The sequence below is a fragment of the Budorcas taxicolor genome, chromosome 3 (assembly GCF_023091745.1).
Source record: "Budorcas taxicolor isolate Tak-1 chromosome 3, Takin1.1, whole genome shotgun sequence".
In the NCBI taxonomy this organism is placed as follows: domain Eukaryota; kingdom Metazoa; phylum Chordata; class Mammalia; order Artiodactyla; family Bovidae; genus Budorcas; species Budorcas taxicolor.
In genome coordinates this window covers 9458217-9479502 of record NC_068912.1, presented here as the reverse complement: position 1 = coordinate 9479502, position 21286 = coordinate 9458217, and the positions used below count along the sequence as shown (strand labels likewise).

Sequence of the window (21286 nt, the reverse complement as noted above, 5' to 3'; positions counted from 1 at the left end):
GTGGTTTGCTGAGTTAGCAATACATTTGCACCTGTTGTCAGCTGGTTGTATCATGATGAGGACGTCACTACTATTCCCCCACTAATTCCAGGGTGAAATGAAGCTGGAACTCCATTATAGTATTCCTTTCCTTGGTCCTGAAGCTTTGAACAACCTTTCTAACTGCTCTGTGCCTAACTGAGATTCTTCATCTGTAAACAATAAATTATTATATACATTTACCAAAAAATCACTTCACTTATGACTGACTCTTTGCAATTCCATGGACTGTAGCCCACCAGGCTCCTCAGTCCATGACATTTCCAAGGCAAGGATACTAAAGTGGGTTGCAACGTCCTTCCCTAGGGTATCTTCCCCATCCAAGGATCGAACCCAGGTCTCCTGCATTGCAGGTAGATTCTTTACCACTGAGACAGCAGGGAAGCACCTATTTTTTTAAAAGATGAGAAAATTATGAAAACAAAATCACAATGCAAACTAGTGACTTCGGGGTTTTCCAACAAAACATAGAGCAAGTGGATGTGAGAGTTGGACCATAAAGAAGGCTGAGCACCAAAGAACTGATGCTTTTGAACTATGGTGTTGGAGAGGACTCTTGAGAGGCCCCTGGACTGCAAGGAGATCAAATCAGTCATTTTTAAAGGAAATCAACCCTAAATATTCACTGGAAGTACTGGTACTGAATTGGAGCTGAAGTTCCAATACTTTGGCCACCTGATGTGAAAAACTGACTTACTGGAAAAATTATCCCAATGCTGGGAAAGATTGAGGGCAGGAGAAGTTGGGGCAGACAGTGAGATGGTTGGATGGCATTGTCGACTCAAAGGATTTGAGTTTGAGCAAATTGCAGAGACAGTGAAGGAAGCCTGGTGTGCTGCAGCCCTTGTGGTGAGGACCAATGAACAAAATAAAAAAAGCTCTGGGGTACATGTGTCTCTTTCAATTCTGGTTTCCTCGGTGCATATGCGATGTATGGCAAAACCATTACAATACTGTAAAGCAATTAGCCTCCAATTAAAATAAATAAATTTATATTTTAAAAAATGCCCTGGGTCAGCTTGCTGCTGTCCCCTCATGGTGTTAGCTGGAAAACCATGAGCAAATTCATCCAATGTACTAGTCCAGTTTAAGCTTTTGTTTGTTTTTTTTTTACAATTTATAACTTCTATTTAGGAAAAGTCTCTTACTGAGTGCTGTCTCTCAGACCTGTTGGACTCTGCAACCCCATAGACTGTAGCCCACCAGGCTCATCTGTCTATGGAATTTCCCAGGCAAGGGAAATTGGAGTGGGTTGCCAGTTCCTGCTCCAGAGAATCTTCCCCACCCAGGGATCAAACCCAGCTCTCTTGTGTCTCCTATACTGGCAGGCAAATTCTTTACCATTGCACCACCTGGGAAGCCCCATCTCTCATTTAAAAACACAATAAAAAGAAATTAAAATATTTAGATACTAGGATTGTAAGCTCAACATTCAGAGAACTAAGATCATGGCATCCAGTCCCATCACTTCATGGCAAATAGATGGGGTAACAGTGGAAACAGTGGCTGACTTTATTTTGGGGGGTCCAAAATCACTGCAGATGGTGATTGCAGCCATGAAATTAAAAGAAGGTTACTCCTTAGAAGGAAAGTTATGACCAACCTAGTTAGTATATTAAAAAGGAAAGACATTACTTTACCAACAAAGGTCTGTCTAGTCAAGGCTGTGGTTTTTCCAGTGGTCGTATATGGAAGTGAGAGTTGGACCGTACAGAAAGCTGAGCACCAAAGAATTGATGCTTTTGAACTGTGGTGTTGGAGAAGACTCGAGCATCCTTTGGACTGCAAGGACATCCAACGAGTTCATCCTAAGGGGTATCAGTCCTGGGTGTTCATTGGAAGGACTGATGTTGAAGCTGAAACTCCAATACTTTGGCCACCTGATGCAAGGAGCTGACTCATTTGAAAAGGCCCTGATGCTGGGAAAGATTGAGAGCAGGAGGAGAAGGAGACGACAGAGGATGAGATGGCTGGATGGGATCACTGACTCAATGGACATGGGTTTGGATGAACTCCGGGAGTTGGTGATGGACAGGGAGGCCTGGTGTGCTGCGATTCATGGGGTCACAAAGAGTCAGACACAACTGAGCAACTGAACTGAACAGAATTGAACTGAGGATTGTATTTATCTGAATTACGAACATATTAATAGATTGCTGATCATAGATTCTCATTATAGTCAGTTGTTTTTATATTTGCTCTTTGAATGAAATATAAAACCATATGAAAAATATCTGTACATTAAGCTTCATGAGAACTGGAAAAACACATACAGTATTTTCATGGGGTAAAGCTGCCAAATTGTATCTACTTAATCCTTCTGAGGGAAGAATATTGAGGTAACATAATTAGGAAAGAAGTCTAAAAAGAGCACAGAGAAAAGAAGGCAGAATGTAATTGTTATAGAAGACACATAATTGCCCTAGAAGACTGATAGGAATTGTGGGATAGAGGATTTAGATACTCTGGAATTTCATGTCTATTTCTGGACTTTCTTATTGCTTCAAAATTTAAAATAAACAATTGTAAAGTTGCGGATACTGCCCAACTAGACTCTACCCACTGTAGTGTAGACAAACAGAAATGATTGTGCTCCATCTTCCACAGAGATTTTATTAATAATTCACTCATTCATTTTTTTAATTCACTCACTCAAGAAGCATTTAATGGCCACCTATTGTGTTCTATGGGCTTCCCTGGTGGCTCAGTGGTAAAGAATCTGCCTGTCAATGTAAGAGACGTGGGTTCAATCCCTGGGTTGGGAAAATCCCCTGGAGATAGAAATAGCAACCCACTCCAATATTCTTGAGTAGGAAATCACATGCACAGCGAAGCCTGCTGGGCTACAGCCTATGGGATCACAAAAGGGTCAGACATGACTTAACAACTAAAGAACAACAGCACTGTGTGCTATGGTCAAGAAACAGAGATAAATACGGCGTGACTCCTAACCTCAAAAAGCTCTGATCTGATGAGAAAAATAAATGAATCAAGAAGCAGCTGGACAGATTTGAGTTTGGATACAGAATTATGGGAACAGAGAAGAGAGAGCCAGCCAGATGGAGCAAGGGCAATCAGCCCTCTGGGCAAGGGGGGAAGCAGGTATGATAGCACAGAGGCTCCATAGCAGCCACGGCGCATTAATGGCTGTACTTTGGAGTGCAGAGAGAGAACAGGCGGGGAAAGAAGCCACATTGTAGAAATCTGTTTACTTTTCAATGGAGAAAAGCTAAGGGAGCTTTCCCAACAATTTGTTGCTCCATAGTCAAGACTGCCAATTTACTTTTTCATACCAATCATGGAACAATGGACCGGTTCAAAAATGGGAAAGGATTATGTCAAAGCTGTATATCATCAACTTGCTTATTTAACTTATATGCAGAGTGTATCATGAGAAATGCCAGGCTGGATGAAACACAAGCTGGAATCAAGATTGCTGGGAGAAATATCAATAACATCAGGTATGCAGATGACACCACCATTATAGCAGAAAATGAAGAGGAACTAAAGAGTCTCTTGAGGAAGATGAATGAAGAGAGTGAAAAAGCTGGCCTAAAACTCAACATTCAAAAAAACTAACATCATGGCATATGGTCCCCATCACTTCATAGCAAATAGATGGGGGGTGGGGAATAGAAATAGTGACAGGCTTTATTTTCTTGGGTTCCAAAATCAATGCAGATGGTGACTGCAGCCATGAAATTAAGACACTTGCTCCTTGGAAGAAAAGCTATGGCCAAACTAGACAGTGTATTAAAAAGCAGAGAGATCACTTCACCTACAAAGGTCCATATAGTCAAAGCTATGATTTTTCCAGTAGTCACATATGGGTGTGAGAGTTGGACCATAAAGATAACTGAGCACCGAAGAATTGATGCTTTTAAACTGTGGTGTTGGAGAAGACTCTTGAGAGTCACTTGGACAGCAAGGAGATCAAATCAGCCAATCCTAAAGGAGATCAATCCTGAATATTCATTGGAAGGACTGATACTGAATTGGAGCTGAAGCTCCAACACTTTGGCCACCTGATGCAAAGAGCCAACTCATTGGAAAAGACCCTGATACTGAGAAAGGTTGAAGGCAGGAGGAGAAGGGGACAAAAGAGGACAAGATGGTTGGATGGCATCACCAACTCAATAGACATGAGTTTGAGCAAGCTCCAGAAGTTGGTGATGGACAGGGAAGCCTGGTGTGCTGCAGTCCATGGAGTCACAAGGAGTCAGACCCGACTGGGCAATTGAACAACAACAATAATACAACTGTAACTAATTTACTTCTGAGAGTCAGTCATTCCTTCGTGTTCTCACCTCTTTTTGCAACACAGAAGTGCTTCCGGCTGCGCCTAACACTTAGACAACACTCAGGTCACACTTCACACATAAAATAGCATGTAATAAACACCCACTTTCCTCAACTTTTTATGGGTAAAGACCAGGGTTTGAGCCTCTTCTCACCTAGATTTCTGAGGGCTACAATAACTCAGGATCTTTATATATATATATATATATGTGTGTGTGTGTACACGATCTGTGCTGAGTCTTTTGCCACCTGCAGGCTTTGTCTAGTTGCAGAGAGTGGGGGTTACTCTTTGTTGCGGTGTGCAGGCTTCTCTGCTGTGGCTTCTCTTGTTGCAGAGCACAGGCTCTAGGTGCAAGAGCTTCAGTAGCTGCAGCACAGGCTCAGTAATTGTGGCTGGGGGGTCCTACAGCACCTGGGCTCCAGTAGGTGTGACGCATGCTCTGCGGCATGTGTGCACTCACAGGCAGGCTGTTTCCCATCTACTGCACAAGGGAAGTCCCTCAGGATCGTTTCTATCAGGAATAAGCCTCCCATGTTGCTACCCAGCTGAGGTTAGTGATAAAGTACTCCGCTCCCACAAACACTGGTGACTTCTGCACGGTCTCTAAAACAAACCCTGAACAAATTCTTCCTTCCCTCCCATATCCCAGTGCCAGCCTACAGCCCATGAGTGAAGGGTGCTGGTTCTTTTCAGATGCAGAGAGTGGCACAGGTTCACATTCTAAGTCTGTGCCGTCAATCACTATGTATGTCCTGCCACAGAGCATGCTGTGTGGGGTGCCTGATAGACAGCTGTGTGAGCAGTACACAAGATCACTGACAGCCCCAGAATGACTTCCTCAGTTAGGGCATTTCATTATCTTTTCAATAAGCATAAATATTAACTCATTAATAATGTTGAATTATGCTGAATGCATAATTGAAGCTGGATTTACTGAAAAGATATCCAACAGTGATTAAGTTTATTTGTTTCAACTAAAGCTTCACTGGCTATCCCTGCACCTTTGTCTAAACTGTTCTGAGGAACTCCCATCTCCTATCTAAGTCTTCCCAACCCCAGTCAGTTTCCTAGAACTTTCAATTATCTTGTTGTCATTGTTGTTCCTTAACTCTTTATGTTTTTTAGTATTTTAATTTTTTAAATATTACATATATACACACATGGCCTTTAAAGTTCAACTTAGTAACATAAAACATAACAAAAATTAGTCAACCTCTGCCACATGATGGAACTTCTCTCCCACATAGGTAACTATCATCAATTCTTTGTTTCTTATATTCCCTTGATATATAGAAATAATATATCTGGTTCTGCTATTTCTTGAGTTCAGGCACTATTTATTGACTTCATGCTATGGGAATGGGTATTTGGCTGTCTTATACCCTACGCTTCTTCGCCTTGCTCACTGCCACCCCACATTCCCCCTTAACAACACAAAAACTTTCCACAAAGTCTACCAGGAGAGTGGTAACATACCTTTTTGTTAAACTAATATTCAATATTAAAGATAATATATACTCACATTTGAGTCACATAGAGCATTACGACTGCATTTCCTTTTTAACAGCTCTTGGTTTTTCCTCAAGCCAATCATTTCTTTCTTCCACTTGTAAAACTTAGCTTAATGTGGTCAAATACAGGCATCAAGTAATCTAGCAATTCCACCTTTTCTGTGCCTTCAGAACTCTGAATCCTACCAGTAGGGCTTCATAATATGTGACCTCAAAAAATGTCACTTTAGGATTTATCCTCTTAACTACTTTTACATGTAACATACATCAATTTTGATTATGTTTATCATGCTGTATATTACATCCCTGTATTTATTTATCTTATAACTGAAAGTCTGCACTTTTTAAACACCAGTTCATCCAATTCTCCCTTCTCCTACCTTACTGCTTCTGATAACCACAAATCTTATTTACAAAACAGAAGCAGATTCACAGACATAGAAAACAAACTTTCGGTTACCAAAGGAGAAGGTGGAGGGGGTGATAAATCAGTTTGCTGTATGTCTGAAATTAACACAGTATTGTAACTGACTATATTTCAATAAAAATTAATAAATAAAATTTAAAAAAATTTTAAAGAGTGGAGTCTCTATTCCCCACAGCTCTCTGGCTCTCCCACAAGTAAGCCCCAGTGATCTTCAAAGCCAAACATTCCGGGGGCTCATCTTCCCCCAGTGCAGGGCCTCTGCTCTGGGGATCTCGACATGGGGCTCAGACCACTCACTCCCTGGGGAGAACGTTTGTAATTGCAGTTGTCCTCTTATTTGTGGATGGTCTACCTGAGGATACTGGTCTTGACTATACCATGTCTCACTCTGGCTACTTCCTTGCCTCTTTAGTTGTAGAAAATCTTTTCTGCTAGTCTTCCAGCTTTTCTCATTGATTGATAGTTCTCTGTAAATAGTTATAATTTGTGTGCCCATGGGCTTCCCCGGTGGCTCAGAGGTTAAAGTGTGCCTGCAATGCGGGAGACCTGGGGTCGATCCCTGGGTCAGGAAGATCCCCTGGAGAAGGAAATGGCGACCCACTCCAATATGCTTGCCTGGAGAATCCCATGGATGGAGGAGCCTGGTGGGCTACAGTCCACAGGGTAGCAAAGAGTCGGACACGACTGAGCGACTTCACTTTCTTTCTTTGTTTATGGGAGGAAGAGAGTTCAGGGTCTTCCTACTCCATCATGCTCCATTCTATTCCTTTTAAAAAATGTAATATCTTCTCATGTTTCTAAGAATATTAAATACAGATTTGGGGGGGGGGTATTTTTTTTCTCTTGCTCCCTGCATGCTCTCTCTTTCAAGTTTTTTTCTTTTTTCTTTTTTTTAACTGATTCTGTTTGTTTGGAGACTCTCATTCACAGTTTTCCTCAAATATCTTGTGATCTTGGCTGCCTATTTATATTTCAGGATATACTTTACTAGAATCTTTGTAATGGATGGAGTGTCAATCTTCATTATAAGTGAAGTAGAAACTAAAGTAATCGAGAGTGAAAAAGAGATGTCCAAGGTCATTCTCTCACCTAAATTATACTTTTGGCTCCATTGTTTGCACATGGTTCTAACTCTAGAGCAATCTATTTAGCACGTCAAAGCAGCTTGCTGTCAAAGCCTCCAATTTCTTTCTTTTGCTAGCTATTGAACACTCAAGGAAATTTTAGGCTAAAGATTCCATTTTTTTTCTTCCTTTTATCAAAAGCAGAAAGGAAAAAAAATGCGCAATCATATAGGACTCCAATTTTTATGAAACTTCCTAATAGTCCTCAAATCTTAAAAAGAATGTTCTCAACTCTGATCCATCTAGTCATTCATGTGTTAAAAAATATATATTGAGATATCTACCATAAGCCAAGAGCCCTCAGTGGCTGAATGTCTTGTGGGGGAGATAGACAAAAAATAAGTAAACTAACAAATTAATGTATACTTATAAATTATGATAATTTGACAAAACCATCTGGGTACAATGACCCAGGAAGATTTGCTTAAATAAAGTGGTGAAAGAATGCTCCAAGGAGACAAAATTTAAGTTGAATCTGGGCCCTCTCAGCCCATTTACATAAATTTTAACAAAAAATAATATCTATGCACAATATTTAACCATTTTATTATCATTATATATTATATTTCAAACCATTTAATTTTTCTTAAATTGAATAAGCCTCTTTTCTTTCTGAACACGTTAAAACACAATTAAAACATAAGCAGATGGTTTTAAACAGAAAATACGTAGCTGTTTCTTCATTGTTTTGAACTCAGTTTGCAAACAAAATCAGTTTCATGCTTTAATCAGTACAGGTGTTTCTCTCTCACACCTGGAGATTTGGGTATCAGGCCACATTCCTCTTTCTTTCTCTGTGTAGACTTCCTTACCTGTGTTTCACAGAGTGAGCTTCTTTTCACATTCCTACTCTTGGCTTTTCCACATGTCAAGTTCCAATCTATTTAATCTGCAAAGCTCCCAGGATCAAAAAGAGAAGGAACTCTTTCCTCAGGCAGCAGGGTAGGAAGGAACCTGAATTAACAATGATCACAGGTTAGGATCACAGTTTGAACATCTATTCCAAGCTGGGTACTGGAGGGCAGAGAAAGGTAAGCATGGGCTTTGTCATGATTCAATTGAGGAGACAGACATGTGCACAAAGGCCATCTTACAGCATGCTTGGGGTTCTTCTAAAGTCATTTACTAGAGTTAGCTGGAGGTGGTGACGATTGTGAGTTCCCCAAGGGGTGGGAATTTATCCAGACCTCTTCTTCGCCATATCTTCAATGACTAGAACAACATAGGCCTTAAAAATGCTCTGTAAATGTGTGTTGCTTATGAACAAAGAGGTGCTAAAATATTTATACTTTAGATACTGGGCAGACACAGAAGTGTTTTAAGCAGAAAAGAAACACAAGCACTTCTTTCACTTAGAAGTCCTAGCAGCACCATCAGGAGGGTGATTGGGAGGGGAGAGAAGTTAGGAGACCAGGTGAAGAATATGTGAAGCAAGGAAGGTGTGAGCATGGGCAGGTAGCATGGGGAAGGTAAGTGCTCTAAATAACACCTGACTCTCTGCCTTTGGCAACAGGAAGAAAGGAAGAGGTGTGGGGAGAGGCTGGGCAAAGGACAGCATCATTCCTGAAAAGGACGGTGGCTGGAGAGAAAAAGCCCAGGAGAGAGCTGCCCAGGTGGCTGAGGAAAGCAGGTCAGGGATAACAATTGAGGAGTAACCCATGAGCTTAGCCATCAGGACGCCACTGGGACAAACCAGCCATGAGGGGTTGAAGAGTGGATGGTTGGTGAGGAACCAGAGACAGGAAGCAGAGACAACCGCTTCAGAAGTCAGTGGAGAAGACGAGAGGGACAGGTGTGTTGGGACTGAGGTGGTTTCCTGCCGTGGCCTGTGGAAGCCAGGAGAAGCTACCCTTGCCTACCAGAGGAACACAGTCCCATTGCCCTCTCAGAGCAGCTACAGGCAAGGAAAAGGGCAGAAGCTTCACAGGCAAGGAGGTCTGGGGCCCCTCCTCCAGGGGCTCTGCAGGGCTGAATGGGGTGAGTGAACCAGCTTTCCTCAGGGAGCCCCAGGAACGAGCCATTACCCAGCTGAGCCTGCCACACGTCTAGGCACGGGGCCGACAGAAGGTGAGCAGAGCTCCCAAGTTCTCATCTCCAGCCAGCCCAGAGACACTCCCTGTTGCAAACTAATCCAGCCCTCCTTTTCTTCAATCATTCCCAGAACCCCAAGGAAGGCAGGCAGGCATGCTGAGAATCTGGACTGGGAGAGAAGGGTTCTCAGAAGGAAGCAGTTACCTGAGCAGAGGGGCTTGACGGAGACGGAGCTGGAGCTCTGGCTGACAGGGTTCTTGACTGTACAGTGATAGCTGTCGCTGACCCCAGATCTCCAGGAGATGCTGAGAGTGGTGCCCCCGTGTGACACAACCGCCCCCTGGCCTCGGGGGTCCCAGCTGTACTGAACATCCTCTCCAGCCTGGTCCAGCAAACAGGCCAGAGTGATGAAGCAGGTCCCATCCTTCATGATCTGAGAGCTGGCTGTGATTTTGGGCTCCTGCGGTTTCTCTGTGCCAAGAAAGGAAGGTTCAAGCTATGAGAAGGCTCCAGCCTGGCCAAGCAGAGGAGAGGGAAGGTTAAGTCCAAACGTAAGCCCTCTAACCCCCTCACCATAGACATGCAGGATGAAATCCTTGGTGATGTTGATTGGGGGACTATACAGAGTTATCCAGGCTCTATAGGGGCCGGAGTCCTGCAGCCTCAGGGAGCTGATCTGAAGAGAGTAGCTGTGGCGGGGGATGCTCAGCCGCTGGCTGTAGGGTCCCTGAGTCCCAGCAACAAGGATTGGCTCCCCTGCTGGTCCTGGTTGCAAAATAGCAACAAGGCCTCAAGAGCTCCAGGTAACCTTTTCTACCTCCTGCCGCACTGGGACCTCCAGGGGCAGAGTGGCTGACTTCCCAAGGGTGCCGATCACTGTCTCCCCTACTGATTCCTCGCTGCCCAGGATTCCTGGCCCTGCAGATGGAGAGATAAAAACCACAGCTTCTGCATCAGGGCCTCCCTGCCCACTCAGCACAGCCACAGGTCTCAGCCATCCCCTCCTGCCCAGACCCCTCCAGGCTCCCCCTCAACTCCAGTGGGTCTCCCTCTCCCCGACCACTTGGACACACCCTGGCCCACCCACGCTCTCTCTAATGTTTGCCTTTCTCCTCGGGGCCTGAAGGAGACAGGACTCCTTCCTTCACCTTCCATTTCAGAGCTGTCAAGCAGGATACATGCTCGGATTCCAGGTACCTGAGCATGAAGGCGGCACCAAGATGGGAAGGGAGCTACTGTTACTGACTGGGTTCTTGACTGTGCAGGTAAAGTTCAGCGCGCTGTCCCCAGGCTGCAAGGTGACACTCAGGACAGACCCTCCATGGGACAGAGTGGTCTGGGGTCCCAGGGGTGTCCAGCTGTAGGTCACAGTGCCTCCTCTTCTTTCTGCCACGCATGTCAGGATGATGAGGCAGTGTCCATTCCCACTAATCCTGGTGCTCACTGTGACATGGGGCTGGGTCAACTGCTCTGTGTGTCAAAAAAAGAACCAGCTGAGGACTGGGAAACTACTCTGGGCCTTCCCTTCATGGGGCAAAAGTAGGAAGTGCTGCCACCAAGCCCCTGCACCACACTGAATACACATAAGAAACAACAGAGATAGAATTCTGCCCACATCTATTCTAGAGCTTTGGACTTTATAAGACATGTCACTTAATATCTCCTCTGATTCTTGGAACAATAGTTTGAAGTAGTAGCTTCATTGATGGGTTTGATCTCCTCACAGCCCAAGGGATCCTCAAGGGTCTTCAACACCACAATTCTTTGGCTCTCAGCTTTCTTTTATGGTCCAACTCTCACATCCATACATGACTACTGTTAAAACCATAGCGTTGACTAGAGGCACTTTTATCGGCAAAGTAATGTCTCTGATTTTTAATATGCTGTCTATCTCCTTAGCTTAGAAATAAAAACCCTTTTTCCTACCTGGGCTTCCCTTGTGGCTCAGCTGATAAAGAATCTGCCTGTAATGCAAGACCTGGATTCAATCCCTGGGTTGGGAGGATCCCCTGGAGAAGGGAAAGGCTACCCACTCCAGTATTCTGGCCTGGAGAATTCCATGTACTGTATAGTCCATGGAGTCATAAAGAGCTGGACACCACTGAGTGACCTGCACTTTCCTACCTGCCAGCAAAGCTGTCATGGGACAACCGTGACTTGGGAAATGCCCTGTGAAGCATGAAAATCTGGCCTTTTATCATAACTGTTGCCCCAGAAACCGTCTCTGGAAGACCCCAACTCTGATCAGTTAGCACAGCCTTATATCCTGTTCAGAATCCACACTGAGCTTGTCCTACCAGAACAGCCATCAGCACAGAGAGAGGGGCTCTCCCACCACCTCTGGGTGAACAGCCCTACCCCAGGTCCCAACAGCCCTCCACCCAGTGTTCCCTTGCTCTGTCTGAGGAATGGGCCACAGTCATTCCAAGCCAATTTATGACAGAAATGCTTTCACCCCAACCATGTGAACCTGACCAGGGCAATTCTGTCAACCCAAGTTAAAAAAAAAAAAAAAAAAAAACACCCTTCATCTATTAATAATAGGAATATTCCCTGTTCCATAACCCAGGAAATTGTATGAGAAGGTTCTCCACTTTTCTGCAATCACTCATCTTCCTGTGTTCATCCTCATGATTCATGATACCTTCCAGCCACAGCATCCTGGTGACCTTGCCATCCACGGCAACATTGCCTCTCAGGCAAAGACTGGAATCACAGCTAATCCAAGTCTTGCAAAGGCCTTGTGATCCTCCCAGAACATGAGAAGTGGGTGGCATGTGAGGCATTTCCTTGAAGCCATCTCCCACGGGCCTCCCACTGGTCCCTCCTGTCATGAGACTGTTTTTGTCTTGAGGTCCCAGACTTCCTGCTCCATCCCCACAGAACAGAGCTACTGACTATGAAACTTCTCTGCAGTCTAGAATTGGCTTCTCAGCAACTCCCATTATGGTCATCTGGCCCCTTTAGCCTCAGTGTCACCCTTTCTGGGCTGTGGGATGAGGACCCCGGGATCTGAGCCCTTCGGCCCCTCTCCCTCTCTACATAAGTAATAAACAGGCTAAATCTAAAAGTGCCTGACTGTGTCTCCACTGGCCAACATTGCTCCTGTGTGTGCCTGGCACCCCCACCCCACTGTATTCTTTATAGTTTCCCCTGCTAAAACAATCACTGACATTTCCTTGAGGAATGTGATAGTAGTGTTCTCCTACATCTGTACAGAGCTTTACAAAGCTCTTTCTCGTGAATTTTATTCTCACAAAAGGTAATGTTCTATTTTAGCAAGGAGGAGGCTTAAGACTTCACAAGTCGGTTGTGGCAGAAGCTGGTTCTCAGGGCCCAAAATCCCATTCTCTGCCCAAACGTAGGGATTCTACTGCAATTGGTCTGGGACACATCCCAGCCATCAACATTTTTTAGGATATTCTCCCAGGCAACTCTACTTTCCATGTTTTTCTCAGTTAAACACATGTTAGTCTCATAATTAGAAAGAAAACTATAATTGTTTCTAAAAGGGAAGTGGAAAAGGCTATAAAAGTAACTGAAAGACAGGCTCCACACATACCCACCTGTTGCCATACCCCAGACACTCACCGTAGACATGCAGGCTGTACTCCCTGGTGTAGGTGAGGCGGGAGCTCCGAAGATTAACATGGGCTCGGTAGGACCCCGCATCTGCCCAACTCAGGTGGCTGATCTGCAGGGAGCGGTCTGGGCCCACCACACTCAGACGACCCCAGTACCGCGAGTCTGCCTGGTGAAAGGTGTCTGGTCCTCCAGCTTCTACCAAGGTTACCGTGGCTATTGCCCCAGGGACCGAGAGACATACCCAGGAGATGCTCTCCACCTGCTGTCCATCCTGCAGCTGCAGGGGCAGAGTGACAGAGCCCCCCAGGGTCCCAGTTACCACCGTGGGGGCTCTGGAAGCCCCTGGTCCTGCAGACAGAGAACAGCCTGTTACATTGCAGGCTCACAGCAGGCCTGAGGGAGAGTCAGGGCCATGATTCAGTTCAGTTCAGTTCATTTCAGTCGCTCAGTCGTGTCCGACTCTTTGCGACCCCATGAATCGCAGCACACCAGGCCTCCCTGTCCATCACCATCTCCCGGAGTTCACTCAGATTCACATCCATCGAGTCCGTGATGCCATCCAGCCATCTCATCCTCTGTCGTCCCCTTCTCCTCCTGTCCCCAGTCCCTCCCAGCATCAGAGTCTTTTCCAACGAGTCAATTCTTCGCATGAGGTTGGAAAATAGAGACACACAGAATTTAGGTGCCTTGCTCAAGACAACATTGCTAGTAATAGACAGAACTAGAACTCAAGAGGGATTGATGCAGAAGCTGAAGCTCCAATACTTTGGCCACCTGATGCAAAGAGCCAGCTCACTGGAAAAGACCCTGATGGTGGGAAAGATTGGGGGCAAATGGTGAAGGGGATGTAAGAGGATGAGAGAGTCCATCACTGACTCAGTGGACATGAGTTTGAGCAAATTCTGGGAGGTAGTAGAAGACAGGGAAGCCTGGTGTGCTGCAGTCCTTGGGGTTGCAAAGAGTTGGACATGACAGTGACTGAAAAACGGCAACCTCCAGGCCACAATGGTTTCTTCCACATTTATATTAATTAATTAACATATAAGGAAATAATCAATGAAGGCTGTCCTAAAGGTTGCAGGTGCTAAGTGCCCTGGAGAGCAAGCAAAATCCTTGGGAGGGGCCCTGGTGTAGGGGGAAGGAGGTGGATAATCTCTAATGTTTCTGTGAGTCCATCTCTTGCCAATTCAGGGAAAAGGAACAGAAATCATCCAGCCCAGCCACATCCACACAAGAATTGCCTTGCAGCATCCCCCATGATTGCTTATTTGGCCATTTCTGAGACAAAAGCCAGCTCCTCTCGGGCACAGCCAGAATCTGGGAACATATCTTTCTAGAGTTGGGGGGCTAGTGTTGTGCTGGCCAGGCCACATTAAGCATGGTGAGAGGGACAAGCATTTGGATACCAGCCTATAATGCACTTGAAAGAAGAGTGTAACTCCAGGGCACTAGTCAGTTCAAGCCCTTGCTCTACCAAGTGCTAGCTGTGTGATCTTGGGCAAGTTACTTAACCTTTCTGAGTCCAGGTTTTCTAACCTGTGAAACAGGGTTGCCATCTTCCAGGATTTTATGTTAAATTAGACAATCACGTAAATACTTCACTATGGGTTTCCTTGGTGCTTCAGATGGTAAAGAATCTGCCTGCAATGCAGGAGACCTGAGCTCAATCTCTGGGTTGGGAAGATCCCCTGGAGAAGGGAATGGCAACCCACTCCAGTATTCTTGCCTAGAGAGTTCCCTGGGCAGAGGAACCTGGTGGTCTATAGTCCATGGGATCAAAAAGAATCAGACATGACTGAGCAACTAACACTCACTCACTCTTTCAATGTCACTGAAGTAAGTTGGTGCCTACATCTTTTTGCAGCCTCACCAAAACTAGTTAGCACTCTTAAAGAGAAATATATATATATTTAAAAAAAGAACCCACTCCAAGTAGTGCAACCCATCTCTATTTTTTATAACACCAACATGCAGTCCCAGGAGGCAGAAAGTCTGAAACTGACTCAGGTCTGCTGCATAGCTGTTTAAAAAGAAAACGATGCCTGGCCCAGTGAGGGATGCAGGTCCTGATTCAAACTGGAATCCAGAAGTACTGGCTACATCACCGATTCTGAGCCATGAGGTGAGGCTTTTCTGCTGAAAGTTTAACTGAGAAGTCCTGTGATAGTAGCTGTGGTGACGAGGAGTAGGAGAGAGCTTGCTATGTTGTGGGAGTGGGCACTGCACACTGGGGGACATGCAGTGTCCCATGTGCCCACCACAGAATCCACCCTATAACCTGGTATTCCTTCTTCCCCTGAAGCTCTTCTGGCTCCACTTGGAGGAATGTGCAAGTTGATTGGAAGCATGCCAAGGCAGTGCTGACACCAGATGGATCTTCCTGTCCCAAGGTGGCCCAGAACCTTCAGTCGAGCTTGGAAGAATTCCACCCTTGATCAAGGAGCTATGCTCACCCTTGAGTACAGTGATTCCTTAAGCTTAGTTCAAGTGCTGCTTCATTTCTGGGGCCTTAGCTGAGCTCCATACTTCTGGTCCAGCCATGCCTCCCTCCCAGTTTCCTTCAGCCTATGGAAGCATCATTAGGAATTCCAGCTGAGCTATTTCAAATCCTAAAAGATTATGCTGTTAAAGTGCTTCACTCGATATGCCAGCAAATTTGGAAAACTCAGCAGTGACCACAGGACTGGGAAAGGTCAGTTTTCATTCCAATCCCAAAGAAAGGCAATGCCTAAGAATGACACAATTGCAGTCATTTCATATGTTAGCAAAGTAATGCTCAAATTTCTCCAAGCCAGGCTTCAATAGTACATCAACCAAGAACTTCTAGATGTTCAAATTGGATTTAGAAAAGGCAGAGGAACCAGAGATCAAATTGCCAACATCCGCTGGATCATCAAAAAAGCTAGTAAGTTCCAGGAAAATATCTACTTCTGCTTTATTAACTACACCAAAGCCTTTGACTGTGTGGATCACAACAAACTGTGGAAAATTCTTCAAGTGATGGGAATACCAGACAGCCCGATTTGCCACCTGGGAAATCTGTATGCAGGTCAAGAAGCCACATTTAGAATGGGACATGGAACAACAGACTGGTTCCAAACTGGGAAAGGAGTACATCAAGGCTGTATATTGTCACCCTGCTTATTTAAGTTATATGCAGAGTACATCCAAGAAGGCAATGGCAACCCACTCCAGTACTCTTGCCTGGAAAACCCCAAGGAGAGAGGAGCCTGGTAGGCTGCAGTCCATGGGGTCGCTAAGAGTTGGACACGACTGAGCAACTTTACTCTCACTTTTCACTTTCATGCATTGGAGAAAGAAATGGCAACCCACTCCAGTGTTCTTGCCTGGAGAATCCCAGGGATGGCAGAGCCTGGTGGGCTGCTGTCTATGGGGTCGCACAGAGTCAGACACGACTGAAACGACTTAGCAGCAGCAGCAGAGTACATCATGTGAAATGCCAGGCTGCATGAAGCACATGCTGGAATCAAGATTGCCAGGAGAAATATCAATATCCCCAGATATGCAGATGACACCACCCTTATGGCAGAAAGCAAAGAAGAACTAAAGAGCCTCTTGTTGAAAGTGAAGAGGAAAGTGGAAAAACTGGTTAAAAACTCAACATTCAAAAAATTAAGATCATAGCATCCAGTACCATCGCTTCATGGCAAATAGATGGGGGAAAAATGGAAACAGTGACAGACTTTATTTTCTTGGGCTCCAAAAGCACTGCAGATGGTGACTGAAGCCATGAAATTAAAAGACACTTGCTCCTTGGAAGAAAAGCTATGACAAACCTAGACAGCATAGACATTACTTTGCTGACAGAAGTCCATCTAGTCAAAGCTATGGTTTTTTCAGTAGACGTGTATGGAAGTGAGAGTTGGACTATAAAGAAAGCTGAGCGCAGAAGAATTGATGCTTTTGAAGTGTGGTGTTGGAGAAGACTCTTGAGAGTCCTTTGGACTGCAAGGAGATCAAACCAGTCCATCCTAAAGGAGATCAGTCCTGAATATTCATTGGAAGCACTGATGCTGAAGCTGAAGCACCAATACTTAGGCCACCTGATGTGAAGAACTGACTCATTGCAAAAGACCCTGATGCTGAGAAAGATTGAAGATGGGAGGAGAAGGGGACAACAAAGAATGAGATGGTTGGATGGCATCGCGACTCGATGGACATGAGTTTGAATAGGCTCCAGGAGTTGGTGATGGACAGGGAAGCCTAGCATGCTGCCGTCCATGGGGTCGCAAAGAGTCAGACACAACTGAGCGACTGAACTGAACTAAACTGTGCTTTTTGTTGGCTTGTTTGTTGGCTTACTTCATTCTGCTTCATGCAAATAGCTATGTTGTTTGTCCTTCCCCATAGCTCAGGAGTTCCCCAAGGAGAGGAGAAGATAGAAGAGAATTAGTTAAGCAATAAAGTAGAGTAAGGCTGATGGTTTAGCCGAGTGGCTAGGTGCAGTGGGATGTGTGCAGAGCTTCCTTTTCTGAATCCTGTTTCTGGATTTAAGTGGGGGAAAGAGACAGAAAGGGATCAGCTCAGGACATGAATCCTTGGTGCCAGACACTGGGCCAAGTGCATTACGCACATTATTTTATTTAACCTTCACAGCAATCTAGTAATGTCCATATTCTTATTCCCACTTCACAGATGAAGACCATGACACTCAAAGAACTTAAAAAGCCTACTTGCCCAGAGTCACTGGCTATTGGAAGCAGCAGAGTCCACATGAAACCCAAGCTTGCCTGCCCCCAAAGCTGATGTTCTGTCGACTACCCTGTGCTGCCAACAGCAGGACTGTACCCCACCTCATTCCTCCCTGTGTACCACTCACCTCTACCCCATCACACACAGCACAGCACCAGAGGCCTCAATAGATATTTCTGGAACTGAACCCAAGAAATATGAACATTTTTTTAAGGCAAGATCTGTCTCACCCATTTCTTCATGTGCCCAAAAGATGGCCCCATGGACAATGATCTCCAAGGGCATGACCTGAACACCACGGAAGAAGGAAAGCTGACTGATTCATTTACTCTGTGGGAGGACAGGAACGTGTTGGCAAGGGGAACCTGAGAGGAATCCGTTCTCTGAGTTTCAATTCTGTGAATTTGGTTGGAGACAGTATGTTTCTGAGTTTCCTTGTTGCTTCTGCATTCCCACAGCTGCGCTGACTTCCATTCTCACAGGTCACCAGCTGTGTGCCAGAAGGTGTCACCTTATGTCTTAGTTCATCTTCTTTAAAGTGGGCTTAATACTCTCTGCCTTATCTATACCACAAGATTGTTGGGGGAATCAGACTATTTTAAATTTGAGTAAAATTTCTTTATAAACTGCCAAGTTTTAAACACCTCTAGGGGATTCTATGGCAGGCTTAGGGCACACCCTAAAAGCTAGAGTGGGGGCCACCAGGAAGTCAGGTAACCCTGATAACTAATGCAAGCTGCATTTTTCCCGAAGGAGGAGGAAAGCAAAAGAGTGAAACCTGACCCCTCACTGTGGGTTTCTCAGGAGCTCTGTTCCCCTGGCCTCCAGTTCCCCAGCCTGTCTTCTGCCACCCACCACTGAGGTCCTTGGGGCCAGGACCCTCACAAGGTGTTAGGTTCGAGATCACCTACATATGTCATTTGTGGGACAGGAAAGCCCAATTCACAATAAAGGTGACTCAGGGATGGAAGGGAAGAGATTATGCTTGAGATGGCAAGATGCAGAGGAGGTCCAGGATGACTGTGGCAGACCCTCTATCTCAAGTCCCCAGCTTCAGTCTGTCTGGGGATGTCCAGGCTCCTTGTGACTCACTAGCAGTGTGAGAGTGACAAGACACAATCAGGGTTTGCATGATCTGAGATGACAGTACACACACCTCACACACACTACTTCCCTCCCTGCCTCAAACACATATTCAAGCACTTACACACAGTCTGGCTCCCAGTGAAGCACCACCTCCAGTGAAAATGACCACCCAACGTGTAAGGAGGTAGAGGTGCCTGGGAGGTAGTGGCAGGGACAGACTCACCAGGGAGAAGAGCAAGGAGGAGCAAGGACCACAGGAGAGAAAAGGCCATTCTATACAGCAGACTGGCCCGCCTCAGGACGGCCGACGGACCGTGTGTGTATAAATGTCAGCCCACAGACCTTCATTTCCCACTTTCAGAGCTCAGTTTAACCACATGTAGCTTTGAGTCACAGGATGTAAAATAAAGGAACGTGAAAGAAAGAAGCATGAGAAGCAGCAGAGCGAGCTATAAGCCAAAGCTAACAATGTCTCAGCCTCACTTTAAACACTTCCAAGGTCCCCCACCGCTTATAAGCTAGTCTCACTAAGGTCACAGTCTTGGAGGACAAAATCCTTCAGGCTCTGCTGGCTTCCCGTCTTGAGCTTGGTCTCATGTTCTGTCACCACGTCTCCCATGCAGGACTCCCCACCCATGATTTCTTACTGCTGGAAATGGTTGCTGCAACCTGGTTTACCCTAGTCCCTGCCACCTAGTTCACCTTTCTCCACCACCCTCCCATTCTCCCATTAAAGTTGTGGCCACCTGGGGAAAGACTTCCTTGAAACCCCAGGCCAGAACAGGTGCCCTCTTCTGGGCCTCTCAGTTTCCTCCTATTCACCTCTATGGTTATACCCACCTTGCTTACTATAAAAGTCTGCTTACTCTCATACTCTTTCCCCAGTATACTCTCAGCTCCTTGATGGTAGGGTCTACCTTTTTCATCTTTTAGTTCCTAGTGACTAACTCAGTATCAGCATATGATATGAATTCAGTTCTTACATACTGTACTTTCTTTAGCATAGAAACAAGGCTGGAAAGACCCAGGAGAAAAGACTTTAGGGCCCACATCTACCTCCAACCACAAAGGACTACCAGATATTATTTTGCTCTCTTGGCCTGTTGGTGGTATGGTTGAGGGAGTTGTCTTAAAAGTCCTGATCCATGGGTGGATGGAGGGAAAAGGTAGAGCTGGGGCAGGTATAGAGATCCCTCCCTTCTTCTCCACACCTAAGAGTCCTGATGGCTTTGCGAGGCTATGCAAACTCCGCTGACATCTCTGTAGGATGTGATTTGACTAGTGTCCCCCGTTGGCTCCCTTACTTCTCAAATTTTGACAAGCATCTCCCTAGTCATTAGTGTATGGTGGCTATACATCCTGACAAAACTTGAAGAGAATCCATGCTGCTTTTAAGAAGGTCACAAGTGGCCTCCCATTGGTCACATGCTATAGACCCTTTGGCCCTTATCTTATGTGGCTGCTTGGTGGAATTTGATATTGCAACCCTCCCTGCTTGAAACCTTCTCTTGGGGGTGCTCCAGGATGCTATTCTCACTGGGTTCTCCTTACTCATTTATTCAAGGCATTGCGCTGAGACTGCTGATTCAAAGATGAAAAGAAGTCTCTGCAAGCATGTTGCTCATAGGCCAGTGGGGAAGAAACTCACATAAATAGAAAAATACAGTGATGTGGATGACTTAGCCTGGGGATTGGATGCAGTGGGATAGGTGGGAAACTTTTTGATCTGAATCCTGCCTCTGCTGCTTCCTAGCCTTGTGATCTTAGCAAACTACTTTCCAATCAATAAAACTCCCCCATTACCATTTATTTACCTAAAGATGGTTTTAGTGCATAGAAAATCATTCATAGGCTATATTTTTAAGAATTCATATTCAGTTTATTAAAAAATAAATTAAAAACCTTGGTCAGCCTTAAGGCCAGTTCAGCTTACAAATCATGTTGGTCTATTTACTAATCAAGAAACTTTAAACAAACCTTTTTAGGGACTTTTGATAATATTTGACTGATTTTACAAATGTATAAATTGATTCTCTTAAGGACTTCAACCTATTCACAGATCGCTGCCTTGTCATGGCAAAGGGGCTTGCATAACTCAATGAAGCTATGAGCCATGCCATGCAGGGCCACCCTAGATGGACGGGTCATAGTGGAGACTTCTGACAAAACATGATCCACTGGAGGAGGGAATGGCCAACCACTCCAGTATACTTGCCATGAGAACTTCATGGACTATATAAAAAGACAAAAGGATATTGAAAGGTTGTTGTTGAATTACGACACCAGGATTCTTGGCCCCCAGAGGAGAAGAATTCAATCTGGGGCCAGAGATGAGGCTTGATTGCTCAGAGCTCTTGTGTAACAAAGTTTTATTAAAGTATTAAGGAGATAGAGAAAGCTTCTGACATAGGCATCAGAAGGGGGCAGAAAGAGTACCCCCTTGCTAGTCTTTAGCTGGATATTATATAGT

General features: G+C 45.2%; 1 protein-coding gene across 1 annotated transcript; it reads right to left on the bottom strand.

Moving 5' to 3' along the window:
- Positions 1–8281: 8281 nt before the first annotated feature.
- LOC128044838 (SLAM family member 9-like) lies at positions 8282–19453 on the bottom strand. The gene is made up of 6 exons (XM_052637267.1): positions 19345–19453; positions 19040–19141; positions 13024–13365; positions 10630–10902; positions 9637–9903; positions 8282–8355 (listed from the first exon to the last, which is right to left on the bottom strand). Exons 1-6 carry the CDS (start codon positions 19451–19453, stop codon positions 8282–8284), a joined length of 1167 nt encoding a protein of 388 aa, XP_052493227.1.
- Between the last annotated feature and the right edge of the window lie 1833 nt (positions 19454–21286).